Source organism: Oryzias latipes, chromosome 12, assembly GCF_002234675.1.
Source record: "Oryzias latipes chromosome 12, ASM223467v1".
In the NCBI taxonomy this organism is placed as follows: Eukaryota; Metazoa; Chordata; class Actinopteri; order Beloniformes; family Adrianichthyidae; genus Oryzias; species Oryzias latipes.
The window spans coordinates 2,341,198-2,361,021 of record NC_019870.2 but is presented as its reverse complement, the minus strand read 5'-3'; the positions used below and the strand labels follow the sequence as shown (position 1 = coordinate 2,361,021).

Genomic DNA, 19,824 nt, shown 5'->3' with positions numbered 1-19,824 from the left:
TGCACGATACGAGGAAAACTCACAATATGCGATATTAGGGATCAATATTGCGATGACGAAATGACTTGCGACCAAAAACATCATTTCCATTTCACAGCAACAGTTTAAAAATGATACTCCAAAGGACCCTCGTCTACATAGGAGGTGAACATCTAACATGAAACGGCTCCATCCGATTGGTCAGCAACGTGCCGGCGTCCATCCGATCGGTCGAATTCAAAAAAGGGATTTATTTGATTCCCTGATTCCCTAAAGCTGCTAAAAAAATGTTTTTAGCAATTTTAAGGCAAAACCATTTATCGCAATTTTTACTGACTTTTGCGATATGCACATTGCACAGCTTGATATCGCGATAAATGTGCAATTTATTGTGCAGGGCTAGCTGACACGATAAGTTAGTGGCTAAACGCAACTAGCAAACTGTCAGGAGTGAAGAAGCCAGTTCAGCTTTTGTACATTAGTTCTGTTGTAGCGTTTAGCTTTAAATTGATCTCTTTTTTTGTCTGAATATTGAGTAAAACAACCATTTCCATCAATAACTGAAGTTTTAATCAATAAATTAACTTTCTTGTATTAAATATTTAAAAAAAAATCTCAAATTTGATCATTTTTGAAACAAAAAGATGACCAGAAAAAAATCAGTTTATTCATTTTGTATCATCACAGATCTTCAAACGGACACAATAGGATTTAAAAACAACTCAAACGCTAACATGTAGGATAGAAAAAAGCTTTCAGAAGCTATATAAAATACCAGTACTCTCCTTTAAGGCATTAGAGGAACAGGCGCTGGAGTGTTTGGAGGATGGGGCAGTGCAAATCCAAACCAACCTGCCAAAAAAACGACTGTTCTCTTGCAGCGTTGCTACAAGCTTTTTTCCTTCAGAGCGTCGCGCTGATGAACTCTGGGTTCGCTGCGTCTTCTCTGGGCTGTAGCTTCTGTCTGCTCTCCACATCCGAGTCTGAGGGATGCTGTTGGAGGACAGCACAAGTTCAGGACTGATCACAACCGTAAACCTCCAGAGAGAGACTCTGCACCAAACTCACCCGTTTGTGGAAAAGTTTGCGAAACAGACCCTGTTGACCCCGTTGACCCCGTCTGGAACTGGGCTCTTTGTTTGCGGTGTCCGACCACACAAGGTCTGGGGTACGCTTTCCTCCCGGCCCAAAAACATTCAGCTCTTTGAAACATCCGCTCTCTATCATCTGTGTGAGAGAAAAATATCACTTAAATCCTCATTCCTGACCCAGTTGGACCACTGCTGGTCTGGTTAGACATGACATTACCTCATTTTGCCAGGACAAGGAAACGCTTCCCGTGTTGAATTTCTGGTAAAACTGGTCGTCCTTCTCTGTGTGAACACCCCCTCTCACCGTAGAAAACTCATCGATGTCCTGCACGTCGCTGCAGTACACATGCCTGGGCTGCAGGGGCACAAACAAACCAAAAGCGCTCAGTCAACCACTGTTTTCACATACCTTTATTCAGCATTTCCTCATAAAAGTCCTCGCATCTTCCCTGGATAAGAAGTAAAAATGTCCCAACAAGGTGAGAGGTGGTAATGCGTGACATCCCCGGATAAGATGCTCTCTGGCAAGAGCCACTAATTTCTCTGTCAGATAAATGGCTGGATTTACTTCTCTTGGTACGAGGCGATAACATCTTCCTCAGGTAAGAGGCGCTAATGTCTTGTTTTCGATACGAAAGTTCAAACTTCTTCTTCCCGTCTGTCCGTCCTTCCAATAGAGGATTTGTCAAACGAGTTCACTTTCCTCCAGAGTCTACCAAGTTTGGATGCTCTCTGCTTTCTGCTGTCGACTTTTGTATTGATAAACCTGATTAGTGTGGAAGAGTTTCATTAGAACCAGGACCAACTTCTTCATTGGTTTAAGGCCCGTACACACCGGGACGAATATTCGCCAGGCGTTATTCGCCAGCGTTTTTCGCCACGTTTTTTGTGTTCACACCCAGGCGATTTTCGCTGACGATGAGTGGAGTGAACATGCAATTTTATTCCCTGACATTAGATGGCGCTTAATGTAAAACAGAAATACTCCTGTACACAAGGTGGCGCTGCGCAACTTTACGCTTCTTAAAGTCGCTTTTCACTCAGAAGAAGAGAGCAAGTATTTACACGCTTGTCAGAATCAAACAAAGAAAACATGAATATTTCAAGCACCAGTAGCTCCAACTGGTACTTGGTTCGGGGATATTTTAGAATGTCCGTCATTATTGCTTCGCGGCTGTGTAGACGCTACTTGGCGTCTATCTTCTTCGCTGGTATGTGTGCTCAGCAAGGCAGTTTTGTGTTTGAGCGCCCCCAAGTTGTGTTTTACTGTAACTTCAGAAGCTCCAGACACGTGAGCAAAAGCGCCATTCTCATTGGTCGAGTAGATTTCGACGCGACGCGTCGAAAAAAAAAAACGAACCCGAGGCGTTTTTTTTTTTTTTGACGCTTTAACGCGTGGCGTTTTTTCGCGTCGGTGTGCACACTCTCGTTGGTGCCCTTTGTTTAGTCACGAGGCGTTAAACGTCGGCGAAAATCGCCGGCGAAATTCGTCCCGGTGTGAACAGGCCTTTAAGCTGCAGGAAATTGTGAGTCTGTGAGGGATTAACTGTATATAGATCTGTTCACTGCAGACCAAAACATTCCTACCGAAGCTGGAGGTTAAAGAGATTCTCTGATCCAGTCGTCTAAACGTCTAAACTGTGGCTTGTTGCTAGCATTGGCTGTAGATCAGAGTAAATATCAGCTGACTCCTGATTGGCGGGAGTGGTTGCCATAGAAATGTTGACCAGTTACTGCTTACTGACATCGTCAACCAATGCAAAAAAAAAAAAAACAGCGACTGAGTTGATTTAATTTTGTTGGAGCTGGAAGTTCTCCGTTTTCCATGGATGACGTCACGCCGACTCTGCCCAGTTCTCACATACTAGTCAATGGTGAACACCTTTAACAGTCAGTCAGGGTTCTGTCTAACTGATTTCTGTGTTCACCCAGATTTGTGAGGAAAGTACATGACGGTGTGTACAGTTATTATACCAAACACTGAGTTATGGTCCTCCAGTTGGGTTTTTGTCTTTACTTCTGTCAGAGTCAAAGGTCAAAAGTTGCTGTGTTTGTGTGTGTAAACTGGTTGTGGCGTTCAGTGTGACTCGTCTGGAATATGAAGGTACTTACATCCGGTTTAAAGGGCGCCTCGATCAATCCTGCCTCCAGCATCCGGAAGTTGATCTCCTGAAAAAACGGGTGAGCCTTGACGTCCCTCCCTCCGGAACCCGAGCAGCCCAGCCTTTCTTTGGGGTTTTTCTTCAACAGCTACAGCAGACACAACAGCATCTCAGACACGTGAAGCACTCCTTCATGTGTTTTTAAAATGTGGTTTTCGTGGACTCACCGCAGTGCAGATGTTCTTCACCTCGTCGCTGAACCTCTCATCGTACGTCTCCTGTTCTTTCGTGATCCTCATCTCCAGCTCTTGCCTCATCACGTTCTCTTTTCGACCTTTGAAAGGAGGCTTTGCTGCAGTCATCTCGTAAATCAGGCAGCCGAGGCCCCACCAGTCCACGCACAAACCGTATTTATCACCGCTGATCACCTCAGGAGCTGGAAGTACAGTTAAAGTACGAGTTAAATACAGTTTGAACAGCTGTCTGAATACACCCTAAGTGAACTCTGGTCCAGCTCAGCTACATAAAAAATGATCACACCGCAAATTGATCAACTGACTGATGGAAAGGCTAGAAAACATTTTGGAAATAAAAACAGTGAAGTGAAGATGAAGGTGCTTATTGTTAGAAGGTTAGGGGATTTTCTTTTTCATGCTGGTCACCCTCCAAACCATCATCCACTGTGACACACTTGTCTGTGGTTTGGTTCGTCTGGTTCCAGAGCAAACCGAAGCAGAGTGTAGTTGTTACGAGCCGTACTGGGAAGTCTGCCAGACTATCCAAAGCTATAAGCAGCTTTATACGTTTGTGTCTTCTGTCTGTATATTCATGTTTGCTTTCATAGTTTTGTTCTGAATTCCGAAGAAGTTTTTTTTTTTTGACTTACAATTGCTTCCTCATGCTTCTCCAAAAATAAAATCACATTGTCGACATGTGAAACATTCCTACTTTGACATTTGTTTTTCCTCTTTAGAATAATTACTCTGCAACAAAACTATTACAGTCCTTTTTAAAAGACAGGGGAAAAGTTCATATCTCTTCTCTAAAGTGTAATTTGTGCATAAAAATGTTTTTTTCCCATTAAATTAAGAGCCAGTCTTGCATTTTTAGCATTATTTATTGTATTTGGCCGTTTTCACAAGAACCACATACTTATATACATATTTTCTTTAAGTTGCATAAAGCTTTCCAAATGAACTCCTGCTGCTCTGCAGAAACTACGTCATAGGAGATGAAAGTTTTTTACATTTTGGGTACAAAAATAGCATAATCATAAATCAAACTTGCAGACGCTTTAAAAATAGATCAAAAGATGATCGGAGTGGGACTTAAAATTTTGAGTGTTGCCTGTAACCAAAGCTGGATTTGAACCCTAAACAATTTCTTCTCACTTTGACCTGTCACCAAAACTTTGGATAACCACCAGAGACAAATGCTTAGATGTGGGAGATGTGATGGACTACAGCAGAACAGGTAAGTCTGGCAACTTATTTGATCAACTGAATTCATAAGAGAATTATTTGGACGTCAAACTAAAGCAGGATTGGAGGAATCTAAGCTAGAATGTTTTTTCAGCAAGTGAAACTAAACAACATTTTTTCTTTCTCAATTTATTTGTTGGGTACATAAAAAAATTACCTTTGTTTTTGGTAAATTTAAGGAAATTTTATGTCAATAAGTTTATGTTTGATTTATTCTTTGGAAACTGTTCAGTTACACTGAAAGGTAAAGCAAATTGTTTGAGATTTAAAAGAATCCTCTAGAACTGCTTTGTGTTTCTCTGATATCCAGGCTGATTTAGAGTAAAGATGTTAATCCATTGTAGGTTATAACTGAAATCTAAACGAGGCCCAAAGGCTAAGTCTGGAAAAACCACCAAACGACCTTTAAATCAGCTTCTGGACATTCCTCAAAAGCTTCTGTTTAAAGCGGATTTTCTTTTTCCCAAACATGTCCGTCATCCCTGAGGTGATCAGCAGGGGGCAGAGTATGGAACGTTGAAGAACAAGCAGGACAGTGGACAACCGCTGGAGACCACCTGTGTCTGTCACCCTAAATGTTTTAACCCTAAAGTGACAACTGCTTCCCAGAGGGAGGGAGGTTCATTATGTGGGTTCCTGCTGCTGTGCAGGTCTTTGAAAGCGGTTCCGCCCACTTACCCATGTAGCCCACTGTGCCCACCGTCCCCCGCACCAGCCTTCCCTCAGATAGCTTCACGGCCAAGCCCAGATCAGAGATGCGGATGTGTCCTTGGGGGCAAAAGACAAATGCGGCAACAGGTTTAATGAGAGGTTTCTCTTTGCTTCTCACACACTTTCTCTTTCTGCTTCTGCTGCGATTCTGCATTCTTCAGACCAGTTCCTTGTAATTTGACTCCAGCAAAAACACGGCGGGCAACACCCCCCCCCCCTGCTTTCTTAGAGGCGTTTTGTTTCCCTAAACGATGGAATTGCATCAAGATTCTTCTGCTTCCTCTTTGTTGATGACGGAACACAGATGCTTGTCTGGCAGCTCTGCTTCAACTGGTTTCAGAGCTAAAAATAGCCGGTCAGGTTTTTCCCCCAACAGCTTTCAAATTGGCTTTAAACCCTAAGGCCCCCACCTGCAAAAAACAAGCAAGTGTAAAATGTTGCTCCGCATACCTTTGTCATCCAGGAGAATGTTCTCTGGTTTCAGATCCCTGTAAGATGAAAAAGCTGCATTTGAAGCAGGACCCAGAGCAGCAGGTGAGACTCTCAGACGGGTCGCTCACCTGTAGGCGATTGACTTTTCGTGGAGGTGAGTGAGACCGCAGCAAACCTCTGCGGCGTAGAAGCACACTCTGTGTTTGTCCAGTTTTTGCTTCATGTTGTAGATGTGAAACTTCAGGTCTCCGCCGCTCATCATGGTCAGGACCATGCACAGAGTGTGCTTCGTCTCGTAGGCGTACGCCAGGTTCACCTGCACACCACACCACGCAGCCCATTACAGCAAAATCCAACCGTACGTCTGAGTTTAATCCAGATTATCATTATCATTCAGTCTGCTCCAGACATTTCCAACAAAGCAGATAATCCAGGTATCAACTTTTAGTACATTTACAGCCAGGCTACATTATTTTACGGACTTTACTGGCTCTGAAGTAAAATGTGTTACATGACTCCTAAAACCTCCTAAAAAAAGGTAATAACGACAAAAAAACAACAGCTGTTGGCTCCAGTGAGGAGAATGAAAATGAAAAATTGTGTTTTGGATCTAGGAATTAAAGTAAAAGAAAGTCCAGTGACTGAACAAAATAGGGAAATACATTAAATTTGTGTTATTTTTATCTCTTATGCCTCCTGCTTTTGTTGCTTTGGACATTGCATGATTGTGAAGAAAACACAGATGTACTAAAAGAGCTTAATTAAAAATTAAACGAGGCGTTTCACCACTTTTAAGATTTTTTTAAGATTGGTGAAACGGAAAAGGAAACTGTCAACTGTTTGCTTTGTGTCACATATTTTAAAGTGAAAACATGAGAATGTTGTTGGTGACATAAGAATGAAGGAGGGTGTAGGTTGAAATCCTCCTCATTTGAAGCCGGCACGATGTCAGCTTTCGTTCAGCTGTCTCATTAGAAACCAAAAATAGATTTTTCTAAAAAAAGAATGAAGAAGGCACTGACAGAAGTTTGGACTGAAAGTGTCTTCGGGGGTTGGCTTGTTTATCATGTTTCAACTTGTAGCGACAGTAAAGCCTTTAGGAATGAGGAGATCCTTTTCTCTTTTTTCCAGGAAATCCCTTTTTTAGTCTTTAACAAGAGGTCGGTTGGACATTCAGGTGTTTGTGTTCTTGGACTCAAAACCTTTTCTTCTACCTGCTAAATACAAAACCACATCATTTTGACTGTCTTTTACTTTTGGGTAGAAAACTTTCTGCATAAAAACTTTATGTAATCCCAGATAATATTGATGCAGTTCTGCTTATTGATCCACTGATTAATTGACTGTGATCAGTGTTATAGCTGGTATAAAGAAAGAATATAATTATCTGGGGCACGATGATCCTTCAAAGGTTCTACTCTGCTTTTTGGTTAACAAGAACCTACAATCACCTGATTCCAGCCAAACATTTGTGATTCAGGAGGGAAAACCAAACCTAGTGGTGAATCTGGAGGACATGAGTTGGGATTTCTATTTTGGAGACAAAAATTACAAGAGATACACGTTTTGAAAGGAAAGTGTCTATTCCTTTTTCCTCTGATTGGTTCTCAAAGCAATCCTGATTCTCTTTATGATTGACCAACTTGTTCCTGTTCCAGGAAATCACAGTTTGGCCACATATCCCAAAATGCCACTGTGTGACGACCTAAATCCAAGTTTTTCAGCAAATTCGACAGGTGACCGCGTGGTGACCTTTGACCTTTCATCAGGAGACGGCAGTCGCATTTTTACACGCTGTGCACCGGCCAAGGTGGTTTTAGGAAAAAGATCAAATGAAACGGCAACCGGAAGATTTTTTTTTACTTCAGTCAGTGGTCGCACAATGACAGGTCAAATCAAATTAAATCAAATCAAATCAGACTTTATTTATAAAGCATTTTCCCCCCAAAAAAGTGCTTCACATTAAAACAAAACAAATAAAAATAAAATCAAGCACGGAAATTAAAATGGAGGGCCCTCCCCAGACCTACACACAACCCCCCACCTCTATCCCACCTCCCACCCCAAACTGATGGGGATAGACGATGGGAAATAGGTGGGTGGCGGGAAGGCAGCAGCGCCATAATTGACTGATGGGAGGTTCTGTCTTGTGATTATGTGTTGCTGCCGTAATAGGACACACGCAATGCCGTCCACATTCATGACTACATCGGCTTCGGCGAATCCTGAAGATTCTGCCGATGCCTCCCCATTGCGCTGTGGCAGTTGTACTTGTGACCGTAGATTAACCTCGTCATGGCGTATAGCCAAATCATAGTGCGGTCGGTTCTCAAGGACAAGTGGAGATATTTTCCGTTTTGGGGAAAGTCGCATCCCATCAACTGCCAAGAATAAAGATGGACGATGGGATTGTTTTTCACGTGTTGGATCTGAAAACCGCCCTGTGACAGATTGGACACTTGTGCGGGGTGTACCCCACCTTCATCCAAAACGAGCGAGGATAGGCTCCAGCAACCCACTGACCCCGAAAGGGATTAAGTGGTTTGAAAGAAGAATAGATGGATGATCTGCAAATCTCACAGTTAAGTTAAGTCTCAACTCCATTCTAGAATTATCTAAAGTCAAATGTGAGACTATAGGACACCTGGCTGTCACTGCATCCCATGCACTTCAGACCTAAGCAGATGTTCCTTCCAGGTAAATAAATGTGAGTAATCGAGTGTTTTTGGAAAACCCAAGTGAATTAGATTTATGAAAAGAAGCAAACTCACCACGAATCGACTGTCCACCTCCTCCAGTAGCTCCTTCTCGTTGAGAGCCAATTTCTCGCCTCTTCTCTTCTTCACGCGTCCTTTGTCCAGCTTTTTGCAGGCGTACATCATACCTGTGGTTCGTACCTGACAAGCCCACACCTGCAGACGAGACGCAGCAGATCAGGACACCCGTTCAGGCGACCTCTGTCCTCCAGATCCACGCATGCCGGTCTGGAATTCACTATCATATTTAAACAAAACTATGGTTTCTTCATTTGTTGTAAAGAATCTGATCGATCGCCCCCATCTTCTGTCTTTGTCCTGGTCAGTCTTGTTCTAAATGTGGTTGTTTTTCATGCATGTCTGGGTGTGACCGGTTACTGTGACACGTCCCGCTACGGCATGCACATTTCTACCAAGAATAGATGACAGCTCGAAAGCTGCTGGAATGAAAGATAACATCTGATGATAACAAACCCTGATTCAGAAAATAAGAACGTGAAGTTTCTAATGACTTTATGAGTTTCTGAGGACTCATGGGAAAATACTATGTCAGCACACAACTGAAAAGTGCAGAGACTAGTGATGAATGTAAATGTTTTAAACAAAATGGGCAACAAAAAGCTTAACTATAGAGCGTTAATGGGAATCAGTCAGGAACAACTGCTTGATAAAAGCCTGCTAAATCCTGGGTTGGCTTTAGCACGAGTTTTATGGCAAGTACGTTTATGTTTAAGCTCCAGTGTTAATGTTATTAACATCAACACTCTTCAACTGTTTACGCAATTAACGTGAAAAAAAGCCTGTTATTTAGGAGTTCTTTAATGTTATGTTAACTGTATATAAGAACTGGACTGAGCGACTCCTCCCCTTGGAGTTCCAAACAGGAAGTGGCTCCAAGAAGAGAAGAGAAAGACAAGACTGCTACTCAGTCATTGGTCGGAATAACCGTTCTCGATCTGATACCTATTTATTTTTTTACATCTTAAACTGACCAATCAGATGCCTCAATAAAAAGAGGTGGAGCCTGGTGGCCCCCACATACAATGTTCAAAACGTTTGACAGATTTTCTGTAGCCCGTTTTGAAGTGGTGGGGGTGTGGCCTTCCAACACGCTCACTCCTGATAGGTGAGAGTGGTTGCCGTAGAAATGTTGCCTCAGGCCGACTCGGACCAATCCCGGCTTACTGACGACGTGTTCCTCCAACATCTGTATCGCAAAAAAATGGCGACTGAATGGACTTAATTTGGTTGGAGCCGGACGTGAACCATTTTTTACTGGTGGCGTCACACTCAGTCAGTCCAGTTTTCAGATACGGTCGATGTGTTGAACTTTTGTTTCCTGTCATTGAATTTGTCTTTGCTGTTTGCTCGTTAGAGACGGACCTGCAAATAATCTGAAAGAAGAACAGAGTTGAAAAAAAAGTGTAGCTACAAATTCAGCTCATCGTGTTGGTCAAACTTTCATCTTTTCTTCTTTTTTTAACTTTTTTTTTAATTCAATACAATAAATTGCGGTCAAAAGCACATTTTAAAGGGTTTGAATAACTGCAGGTCAAGCGATCTGATACTATGAACCAGCGACTAAGCTAATCAAGGAATAACTTTAGAATCATAGATTGACATCCGTGATGGAAAAGGCAAAGCAGGTTTAGAAAAGAAAACTAAATTATTTCAAGATTTCAGTCGCAGCTTTTAATTAACTTTGGTTTATCTGTTTGATCCATTTTCTCACGTTTGGTTTTTCAGTTAAAATTATTCACGGAAGCAGAATAGTCTTCTTTGATTGTTTCTGTAGCCGCAAAATTGACCTTTAGATATAAAACATTTCATTAAAAAACGTCAAATAAAACGGCGTTCCCCAAACATCCCAAACGATAAACCCGGTTGTGGGAGTGTCTGACTGCGTACCTCTCCGAACCCGCCTTTGCCCAGCAGCCGGTACTGTCTGAAAAGTTTCTTCGTGATCGGCTTCCTTTAAGACAAACAGAGGTTCTCATGAATGAAGCGCAGTCGGACACAAAGGGGGAAAACTTAAACCAGTATCTTGTATCCGAGTACCTCTCCAGCATCTTCCACTGCAGAAATCGTTCAAAGAACATGCTGTTCTGGTACTGTTTGAAGGGCTCCTGGCTCAGGAATCTGTGCAGCTCTCTGGAGTCGGTCACACAGAAGAGATTTCAGCTTCACGGAGGACAGAGGAGGGCAAAAGAGCCGACGCCGGACTTACTCCTTGCAGGGGTAAAAGACGTAGGGATCGAAGTTCACATCCCGCTTGCAGGTTTCCTCAAACTTCAACAGGAAGGGGATGCACATGTTGGACTGAGGAAGCACGGCGGCGGGAAAACGGCTTTTAAGATCAGACTCGAGGAGGGAAAGCGGTTCAACAGAAGCGTTTTGTCAGACCTGCGGCGCGAGGAATCTCTTGACGATGCTCAGGCCCAATTCCATCCTTTCCTCGTCTGCCTGCATGTCGTACGAGTCCTGACGGGGAAGCAAACAAAACCCCAGCACAACTCAACTTCTGCAAATGATGACTACAAAGCTGTTTTCCAGGAAAACTCCACTTCAAATCAAAATGTAATTATATTTCAAACACAATCAACTGTTTCCTAGTGGTAAAAACCCATTCACGTCAATAGATTTTTAACATATTTGTTTAAAAATAAACAACAGAAGAAAGTTTCTGATTCGATATTTCATCAGCAGAGATATTTGAAGAGCATGACTCATTAAAGATTTATAATCTGCCGTGTAAACTCTCCAAGGCATGCAAAGACAAAACTGAGTGACGCCTTAACCAAACGGTCGGATTCATGAAGTCTGTCTTTGTTCAACTTCTGATGTGCTTTCCAGGAATTTGACGCCTTTACATTTGCATTAATGTCTATTTTCCTCCTTTTTCCGAGTTTTTACTTCACTCTTTTCAGTTTCATTATTAAGTTAGTCTTTTAAAGCTTTGCTAAGTCTTTTGTTATTAATTCAAACTCAAACAACATCAGTATTTCATGCATAGGATAGGATCTGTTCTCTGAGTTAAATGATTTTGATTCCTTCTACTCTGAAGATATTCTTCCTATATGCTGATATGCTTGCTACAAACGTTCCCTTCCTGAGGACAAAACAAAACAAGTTTCTGGGAGGATTTGTGAATCTCCTTTTGGGAGGGTTTATGCTGGCGTATAAAATAAATGTTAGTATCAGCAAAGACAAGAAGAACAGCGCCAAAGACCCATGGAGTAAGCCCGCCCCCACTTCCCGCCACACATCTGTTTACACACTCCCTTGTTAGCTTACAGCCCCCTCATACCCCTAAGGGAACATTAGCGGTGCAACAAAAATGGTGAGCCATATCAGAGCTATCCGGCCGTAAAGTTCTGATCCAGATTCCAGCTCAGACGTTCATGGATCATTTTGTCTGGAAGTGGATGCATCAGACTGGAAGGGTGCTTATGGCCCCGCCCAGCGTAGTTTCTACGTCACAAATACGATCTTTTTCAAGCAGCATGTTTTCATCTGCTCCTGATTCACAGCAATTTGAATAAAAACATTTAAAATATAAATAAGGATACAGCTATTCGTGCTTTCATTGTTTTGCAGTGTATTGTGTCTGAGCATTTTAATTACTGACAGTATCGACATGGATTTCAGAGTTTTTTGCAGTAGGCGTTCTGCTTTCTAAGCTTGAATTTGTTTGTGTTTGGCTGCATTCTTGTCCCGGTTAAGCCTACCAGATCACTCAGCAGAATCATGCAGTTCTGCAGGTCCTGCCGAGTCCAACAGTACTGCTGAAAGAGTTCCTTGCCGATTGGCTGCTTTACGCAGAGACTGTAGTAATCCCGCTCTGATGGAAGAAAAAAAAAGGGATGTGTGAAACGCCTGGACCTCAGCAGGTCTGAGGCACACGCCAACGCATACGCCAATGGACACGCCAACACACAAACCAATTCACACGCCAACACACAAACCAATTCACACGCCAACACACAAACCAATTCACACGCCAACGGACACACCAATGCACACGCCAACACACACACACACACCAATTCACACGCCAACGGACACACCAATGCACACGCCAACACACACACTAATGCACACGCCAACACACACACACACTAATGCACACGCCAACACACACACACACCAATTCACACGCCAACGGACACACCAATGCACACGCCAACACACACACTAATGCACACGCCAACACACACACACACTAATGCACACGCCAACGCATACGCCAATGGACACGCCAACACACAAACCAATTCACACGCCAACGGACACACCAATGCACATGCCAACACACACACTAATGCACACGCCAACACACACACACACACCAATTCACACGCCAACGGACACACCAATGCACACGCCAACGGACACACCAATGCACACGCCAACACACACACTAATGCACACGCCAACACACACACACACTAATGCACACGCCAACACACACACACACCAATTCACACGCCAACGGACACACCAATGCACACGCCAACACACACACTAATGCACACGCCAACACACACACTAATGCACACGCCAACACACACACATACCAATTCACACGCCAACGGACACACCAATGCACACGCCAACACACACACTAATGCACACGCCAACACACACACACACCGATTCACACGCCAACGGACACACCAATGCACACGCCAACACACACACTAATGCACACGCCAACACACACACTAATGCACACGCCAACACACACACCAATGCACACGCCAACACACACACCAATGCACACGCCAACACACACACCAATTCACACGCCAACGGACATGCCAACGCCATGCCAGTGCACATACACCAACGCACACCAACACACGCACCGATAGTGGCGGCCAGATCCTGGCACTCGCTGATGTTTGGGAAGCGCAGCATTTCCCTCCATTTCCAGCTGCGGGCTTTGCTCCCGCCATCTGCAGGAGCAAACGGCAACACTTTCAGTGTGGAAACGTGACGAGTCAGTCAGGATGGCATGTCTGTCAACAGGATGTCATCACCACGCAGTCCGTCAGGTTTTGCACAATACTATGTTCCACTACAGTGAATGACCTATTTTTAGCACCAGGAAGAGTCAAAAGCCGGCGTGACCACATTACTCGTCAGGCCTCTTTTGGTTTTCAAGCTGTCACTTAGAGGAGGAACCTTTTGTCTTTATTGACCTACCAGCTCAGCACATTCAGCGCTGAGAGGATTGTGTGACTGAACCACAAACGTACACTAAACCAACACAATTATATCATCTGTGCCATAAGTGCTTGAAAATACCTTCAAACTCCTTATGTTCTCCCTAGATTCCCAAATATACCACACAGGTCAGAGTCGGCGTAACCACAGATACTACTGATAACCCATGTTAAGAATTACATTTTTCCTGCAGCTTCCTTACCTTCTCTGGCTTTAATAAGTGCACTGTTCTGCACCAAATTTTCTATTTCCATGTTGGAGAATTAGTTTGAATGAAAACTCGTCCTCGTCCTGTAGTCCAGATCTTCAGAAGACATCCAGCCTTCAAGCACAAACCACTGCCAAACCAGAGCTCATCAGCAACCGCGACTGACTGCAGATCTTCAGGTGCTTGAAGTGCTGAGGCGTGCTCTCTAACCTGCGACTCGCAGATGAATGGAAACACTTGTGTCGTTCTGTGATGACAAGGAATTCCTTCGTCACACAGGCGCCACGCCTCCTGTCTAGAGCTGTCTGAGTGAGATGGTTGTTTGGAAACGTGTAACCAAATCTAAAGATAGGAACACGGCATGCACAGGTGGAAAACACCAAACCGAAAGGGGCCAAACCAGGTGTAGGGCTGGCTCATCACTCATCTCAGCAGATGAACCAAAGGAAAACAATGTAAGGCATGGTGGAGGTTCTATCATGCTGTGGGTCTGTTTTGCTACACTGAATATTAGGGAATCTTTTTTACAGTATCTCAACTTTTCTACTTTTCCTTTGGCAAGGCAACATTTGATTGTTGCTTTCTTGTTGAAGACATTCCCAGATTAAAAATTGTTTATCTTAGCAATGAAACACATTTAAATTTATAAACAGGCCAAAGAAAAAGAAGAAATTAGATATACATATATATATGCATCTTTCTAACTCAAATGTACATTAAAGCCTGTGTCCTACCAAACATGAAACTGAAATGACCCCAAATGACATCAAACTGACGCCCCTCTTTCTCACATGCACCCCCATGTGGGTTCTGTTGGTATTGGGGGGGTTTCTGAGTCCGTGGGGGGTTGTAGAGAGGAGCGGCTGCATCCGAGCTTAAGCGAGTGTTTCTGTTCCCTCGTATAGCCACCTCAAGGGACGTCATAACAAAAGGGGACCCTACCATTACCTACCTACCCAATGGAAGTTACACGCACTTATGACGTATGGGAGAGGCCGTTGGACGGCAGCCTTATGGTACACTAGTAGTTAGGTGGTTCGAGTACTGACCGTGCACAAGTGCTGCACATATAGAGTGCGCGCGTGATACATAGGTATTCATAGGACACCCGTAGGACGTCCAGACAAACTACACTGATTGGCTAATTGGCCTGCGTCTTACCGAAGTGTTCAATAAGACCTGGCGCCTGCAGCATGCTCGTAGAAAAAAATGTGCATGAACGTATTCTTCTCTTTGGGTTCATTGAGCGGTCTACAAACCTTGATAATTTGTGCAGATTTGGCCATTTTTCCCCTGGGATGATGGTCTAGCTGTGACTAAAGTGTTTCCACTGAAGGCTGCTCTAAAACAAAGACTTGTTTGAACATGGTGGAGTTACTTTTACACACTGTGGGAGATTCTACGGGTCATCTATCTTGCAGGCAAAAAAAGTCTTCAGCAGTCATCTGCAGTCATGGAAATCCAAATGGAGGAGTGTTCTGACCTCTGACCTTCATGAGAGCACAGTCATTAGGCGGACAGACTGCTGTAGACAGACCTGTTCTCTGGTCCGCTCTATCTACACGCGACATTAGTATAAATCCAGTATTAGTCTTCACGAGGACGCCTCCATCTGCCTCCAGCTCCTTCAGAAGGATACTGAGATGTTTCTGGCCAGCAGGGAGATGCAGGGTCTCCACTGTTTCCTCGGTCAACCACAGCGCTGCACCTCAGAGGAGATCGCAGCCTCCCTGAAGAAAGCTCTGATTTAGTTGGGATCTCAACTGCTTGTTAGGATTGGCTTGGAGGGACTTTTCCAAACCTTTTCACTTTTTCTGGCGCAGCCATGGCCTCAGACTTTTCCAGCTTCTGTCACTCAACTTCAGATTGCTCAGTTGGATCATGGCTTTGAGAAACAGAAACAACACATCTTCTCCAAAAAGCTCCTAGATCTAAACGTTGTCACTTGGCTGAACTGAGAGAAACTCTGTTCAAGTCTCAAAATCAATCCTGGAGGACTCCAACCTTCTCCTGGAACAGGTCTGACTTTCTGCCGTGGAAGGATCAAGCCTGCAGTCCAAAGTCTTCTCCAAAGACACACAAAGGACAAGAAAGATTTATATGCATTCCTTTTTCCTTTCAAAAAAGAAGAGAGGGAGAGGGAGAGTGGGATGTTAGAGATGGGGGGGGTGCAGTCCATAATACAGAGTCATACCATCAGACAGCGCAGCAGCCCGGCCGATCCAGGCATCCAAGATCGCCACCGTCTATACTTTTTCATTATTTCTGATTTCATTTGCTGATATTTTAAGAAAATGTTATTACTTAATCCATACCTTCCTTTCAAGTTTTCAAAAGAAACAAAAGTTTTATCTGGAATCACATGTTCTGAATGCCTTCCGGGTTGGAAAGTTAAGCATTTTCTTGTTTATCAGGATGTCAGGATTGTTCCTAATGGATGTCAGTTTGTTCAGCATGACAGAGGAGTTCTGAAGGAAATCCCACCAGGCTGTTCTGATGCTTTTACGGTTCATTTCTCAGAGAACCACGCCCTCTTCTGGACATCAGATATCACTGCAACCGTCTGAAGGTTTCACCCTCACCAGACCTTTCTCCTCTTCCTGACCTTTAACCCACAGATCTGTGAAGGATTTGGTCAGCAGGGAGAAAAGATGTTCTGAAGGAACCCGTCCAAACGCCGAGAAACAAAAACAAGTCTGGGAAGAGGTAGAGGATCACCTGGGTCCCGTGACGCTGAAGTCATGTAAGGTCACTGATGAATGAGCAGCGATAGAAATGGCAGAAAATCTCAGAATTCTTCAGGATTTTTCTCCTTTCATTCCTCTCAAAGGTTCTAGGATCAGATCCTTTTTGCTCTTTTGGGTTCTCTCACTTTTATTCTCAATGAAACTTTTAAAGTCAAACTTTTCAAACTACTTTTGATCATTTAATAAACGATCATTTTTTTGTTGCTTATGTTTTGATCATTATTTGAATAGAATCAGCTTATCTTGATGACCTGAGCTCGGTCAGCAGTCCTTCCAGCATTTGTTCATCATGTTCTTTCCAACTCTTTTACATTTGTTTTAGCTGAATTAGCATCTGCTTTTTGACCCGTTTGCATTTTCATATCAAATCAAGTTTGTCTGATAAAGATTTTATTTTTAGCTTTTTCAGCTGAGTTTAAATTTTAACACCTCTGGGTGACCGTGAACTCATGCATGCTGGGTAATGAACACTGGTGTTCCAGTCAGAACAGTCCTGTTGTTGTTGGTTCTGTCACTGCAGACCAGGTTCCCATCAGACGCCGATGGAGACCCGCCACCCTCAGACTGGGCGGTAGGAGGCGTTGCATCTGTTTCACTCATCTTGTCTGACTCCAACTGGATTTTTTTCCTGAACTCTGCTCGTCTGGAACTAGACTTCAGAACATTTACACTGGAGTTTTTTTTATGTGATGAACTGTAAATATTTGTGAAAACACGTCAACAATCTCTGAAGAAAAAGCTTTTTTCTGACCAATTCTTTCAGGCAAGTCTGGTTGCCGCTCCTCTCATTCCATGTTTCTCATTACATCCCATAATATGCATTTCTGAGGAATTCTCCAAGACTTAATGCTAGGATCTCCTCTTCTTTCACTGCAGTGGTCTGGAGACTCCAGACTGGTCTGTCGATGAAGATGCCTGTTTGAGTCATTCAGGAAGTTTTGGTTTGTTTCTTTTGATAATTTCTTTCACCTGAAGCAAACTAAACTGAAGAAGAAAGAAAATGATCATAAACAAAACATTCCTTCTAATTCTAAGGGGACAAACTGACTCCTAAAACGTTCTGTTTGTGGTTTAAATCCCTTTTTTTTCATGCAGATCTTTTTCCAAATCAATCTGGGAAAGTGGGGACATTTCAGAGCTTCAGAAAGTGTCGCATGTTGCCATGACGCCGGCTCTCTTCCTTTACCCGTCCTTGGTTTTATGATCTGCAGAATTTAGGTCTTGTTGTTGTTGTTGTCTGAATTGGGCCCTCGGGGGCCGTTTCAAACTGACTAAGAGCCGCTCTGACGCCTGAAAACACTGTCTGCTGCAGGGTAGCCTCCAGTTTCATAAACGAGACAAAAGTTCCTTCAAAGCAGACGTTTTGCTGCTATTACATTTTATTTTGCTGGACTAACAGGCCAAGGCAAATTCTTAGCCTTTTTTCATTCAGAAAATCGCCCTTTCAAGGCTAAAATGACCACAGATTACACAAAAAAGAAGATTGTGAGCCAGAAGTAGTTGAAGACATTTGTCTTTTGCAGCAAACTTTAGTTCTGGTTCTTGGTTTTGCTGATGTCCGTGTTTCCTGCAGATTCTAACACAAACAAACAGATCATAGTCGGTGCTCTGCGTCCTTAAGATGCTTCCACTGGAGTTTAGAAACAAAAGCTGCAGAGAAGTACTGCTGACAGCTGGATTTGACCAGCTCCTGGACCCAGACTTGATAAGGGTGACCCTCCTAATAACCAAACAGAATGGAGGGAACGTCAAGACCAGACAAGATTCTAATTCTTGGATCTTACAGAAAGTTTTGTAGATTTACCTCTGAAGATTTTAGCTCCTGATGTACGCTTTCAGGTTTGGAGTAAAATTAAAACATATCTCTTTAGCTGTCACACACGGTGGTGGAAGGCTAATGGTATGGGCTTTTGGGTATCCAGACGCCAACAGTCACTGGTTGGACTACGGTGTGAAAATGGAAATCATTTGGCCGTTTGTATAAATGCCACTGTGATCATGGACAGTCATTTCCGCAGCGTTGGGGTATTAGTCACAGCAGAGGGTGATTTGCCAGCACTTTTTGCCCCCAGAAGCACGAGGAGCTCTGGGTGGAAACTTCCCCCTTTCATTCGCCTCAGGTCAGCATTCTGGAAGGAAGACTTGAGTTCCCTGGTTGATCAGAAGCGTTGCTTTTTCAAATCAAATGTCATTTGGGGACAGATTTCACACGGCAGTCAGATGAGCGGCTGTGGTGGAGGCGGACGTCATGTGCACGGTCGGCAGAAAGGACGCCCTTCATCCGCCGGGTCCGCAGAAACCATGAATAAAGATCCAAAGGTTTCATCTCCCAAAGCCAGCGTCATATGTTCTCATGAATCCGAACGCTTGTGGGCTCTTCTGTCTCACAAAGACTCATGTTCCCTCACAGGATTCATGTCCGATTAAAGTCAGAGAAACCTCCAAACCCCCTCGCAGTTCTGCAGGAGCTGCAGCTCCACACTTCCCGGGGTTCGAATTAAAACGTTTGACCAGAAAAATCACCACTTTTATACTGTTGGCAGTCAGTTGTTAATCTGGAAGTTCTGAAAGACATCTTAGAAAAACATCAAAGTTCCTCACAGATTCCACCGTCACACCACCCTGCTGTAGTTATGGAGTCACCGCACCGCCCCGCCTTCTTCTGCTGCTCCTGTATGTTATGGGGAACTGAGGGTCTGAGGGCCTCCGACCCTCAGTTTGGCGGCGGTTTGAACCGCTGCCGTGTTGGTAGAGGAAGTGATTTGTGAAGAACACGTTCGGGCGTCGATTGTTGAATTTCTCTGTGAGGAACGGTCAGGAGAACGAAGACAAAGGCCTGTTTTGATGGGCTGCTCTCACAAAACCCAAATTTGTTTCCGTATGTTTCTCACGCAACGCTCTTGAAAGCCACATATGCTGCTCCCATCGTGACCCTCCACCCTGAAAACAGGAAGACTGGGCCCATGAGAAACGGTTCATGAAGAGTCTAGAGAGCTTCTGCCAGCACCAGCCTGGGTTTTCTGGTTTCCTCTGAAGAAGAAAAGTCTACAAACGTGAGTTTAGGGACACGGGATCGCTAAAAGTAGAC

General features: G+C 43.7%; 1 protein-coding gene across 1 annotated transcript; it reads right to left on the bottom strand.

The window, feature by feature from the left end:
• Window positions 1-624: 624 nt before the first annotated feature.
• LOC101162460 (G protein-coupled receptor kinase 5) lies at window positions 625-14,200 on the bottom strand. Its single transcript, XM_004074619.4, has 16 exons — window positions 13,984-14,200; window positions 13,421-13,510; window positions 12,281-12,393; window positions 10,956-11,033; window positions 10,780-10,871; window positions 10,611-10,703; window positions 10,461-10,524; window positions 8,568-8,708; window positions 5,925-6,112; window positions 5,815-5,852; window positions 5,332-5,421; window positions 3,400-3,608; window positions 3,183-3,320; window positions 1,288-1,425; window positions 1,048-1,206; window positions 625-972 (listed from the first exon to the last, which is right to left on the bottom strand). Exons 1-16 carry the CDS (start codon window positions 14,033-14,035, stop codon window positions 883-885), a joined length of 1,773 nt encoding a protein of 590 aa, XP_004074667.1. The 5' UTR covers window positions 14,036-14,200; the 3' UTR covers window positions 625-882.
• Window positions 14,201-19,824: the final 5,624 nt, after the last annotated feature.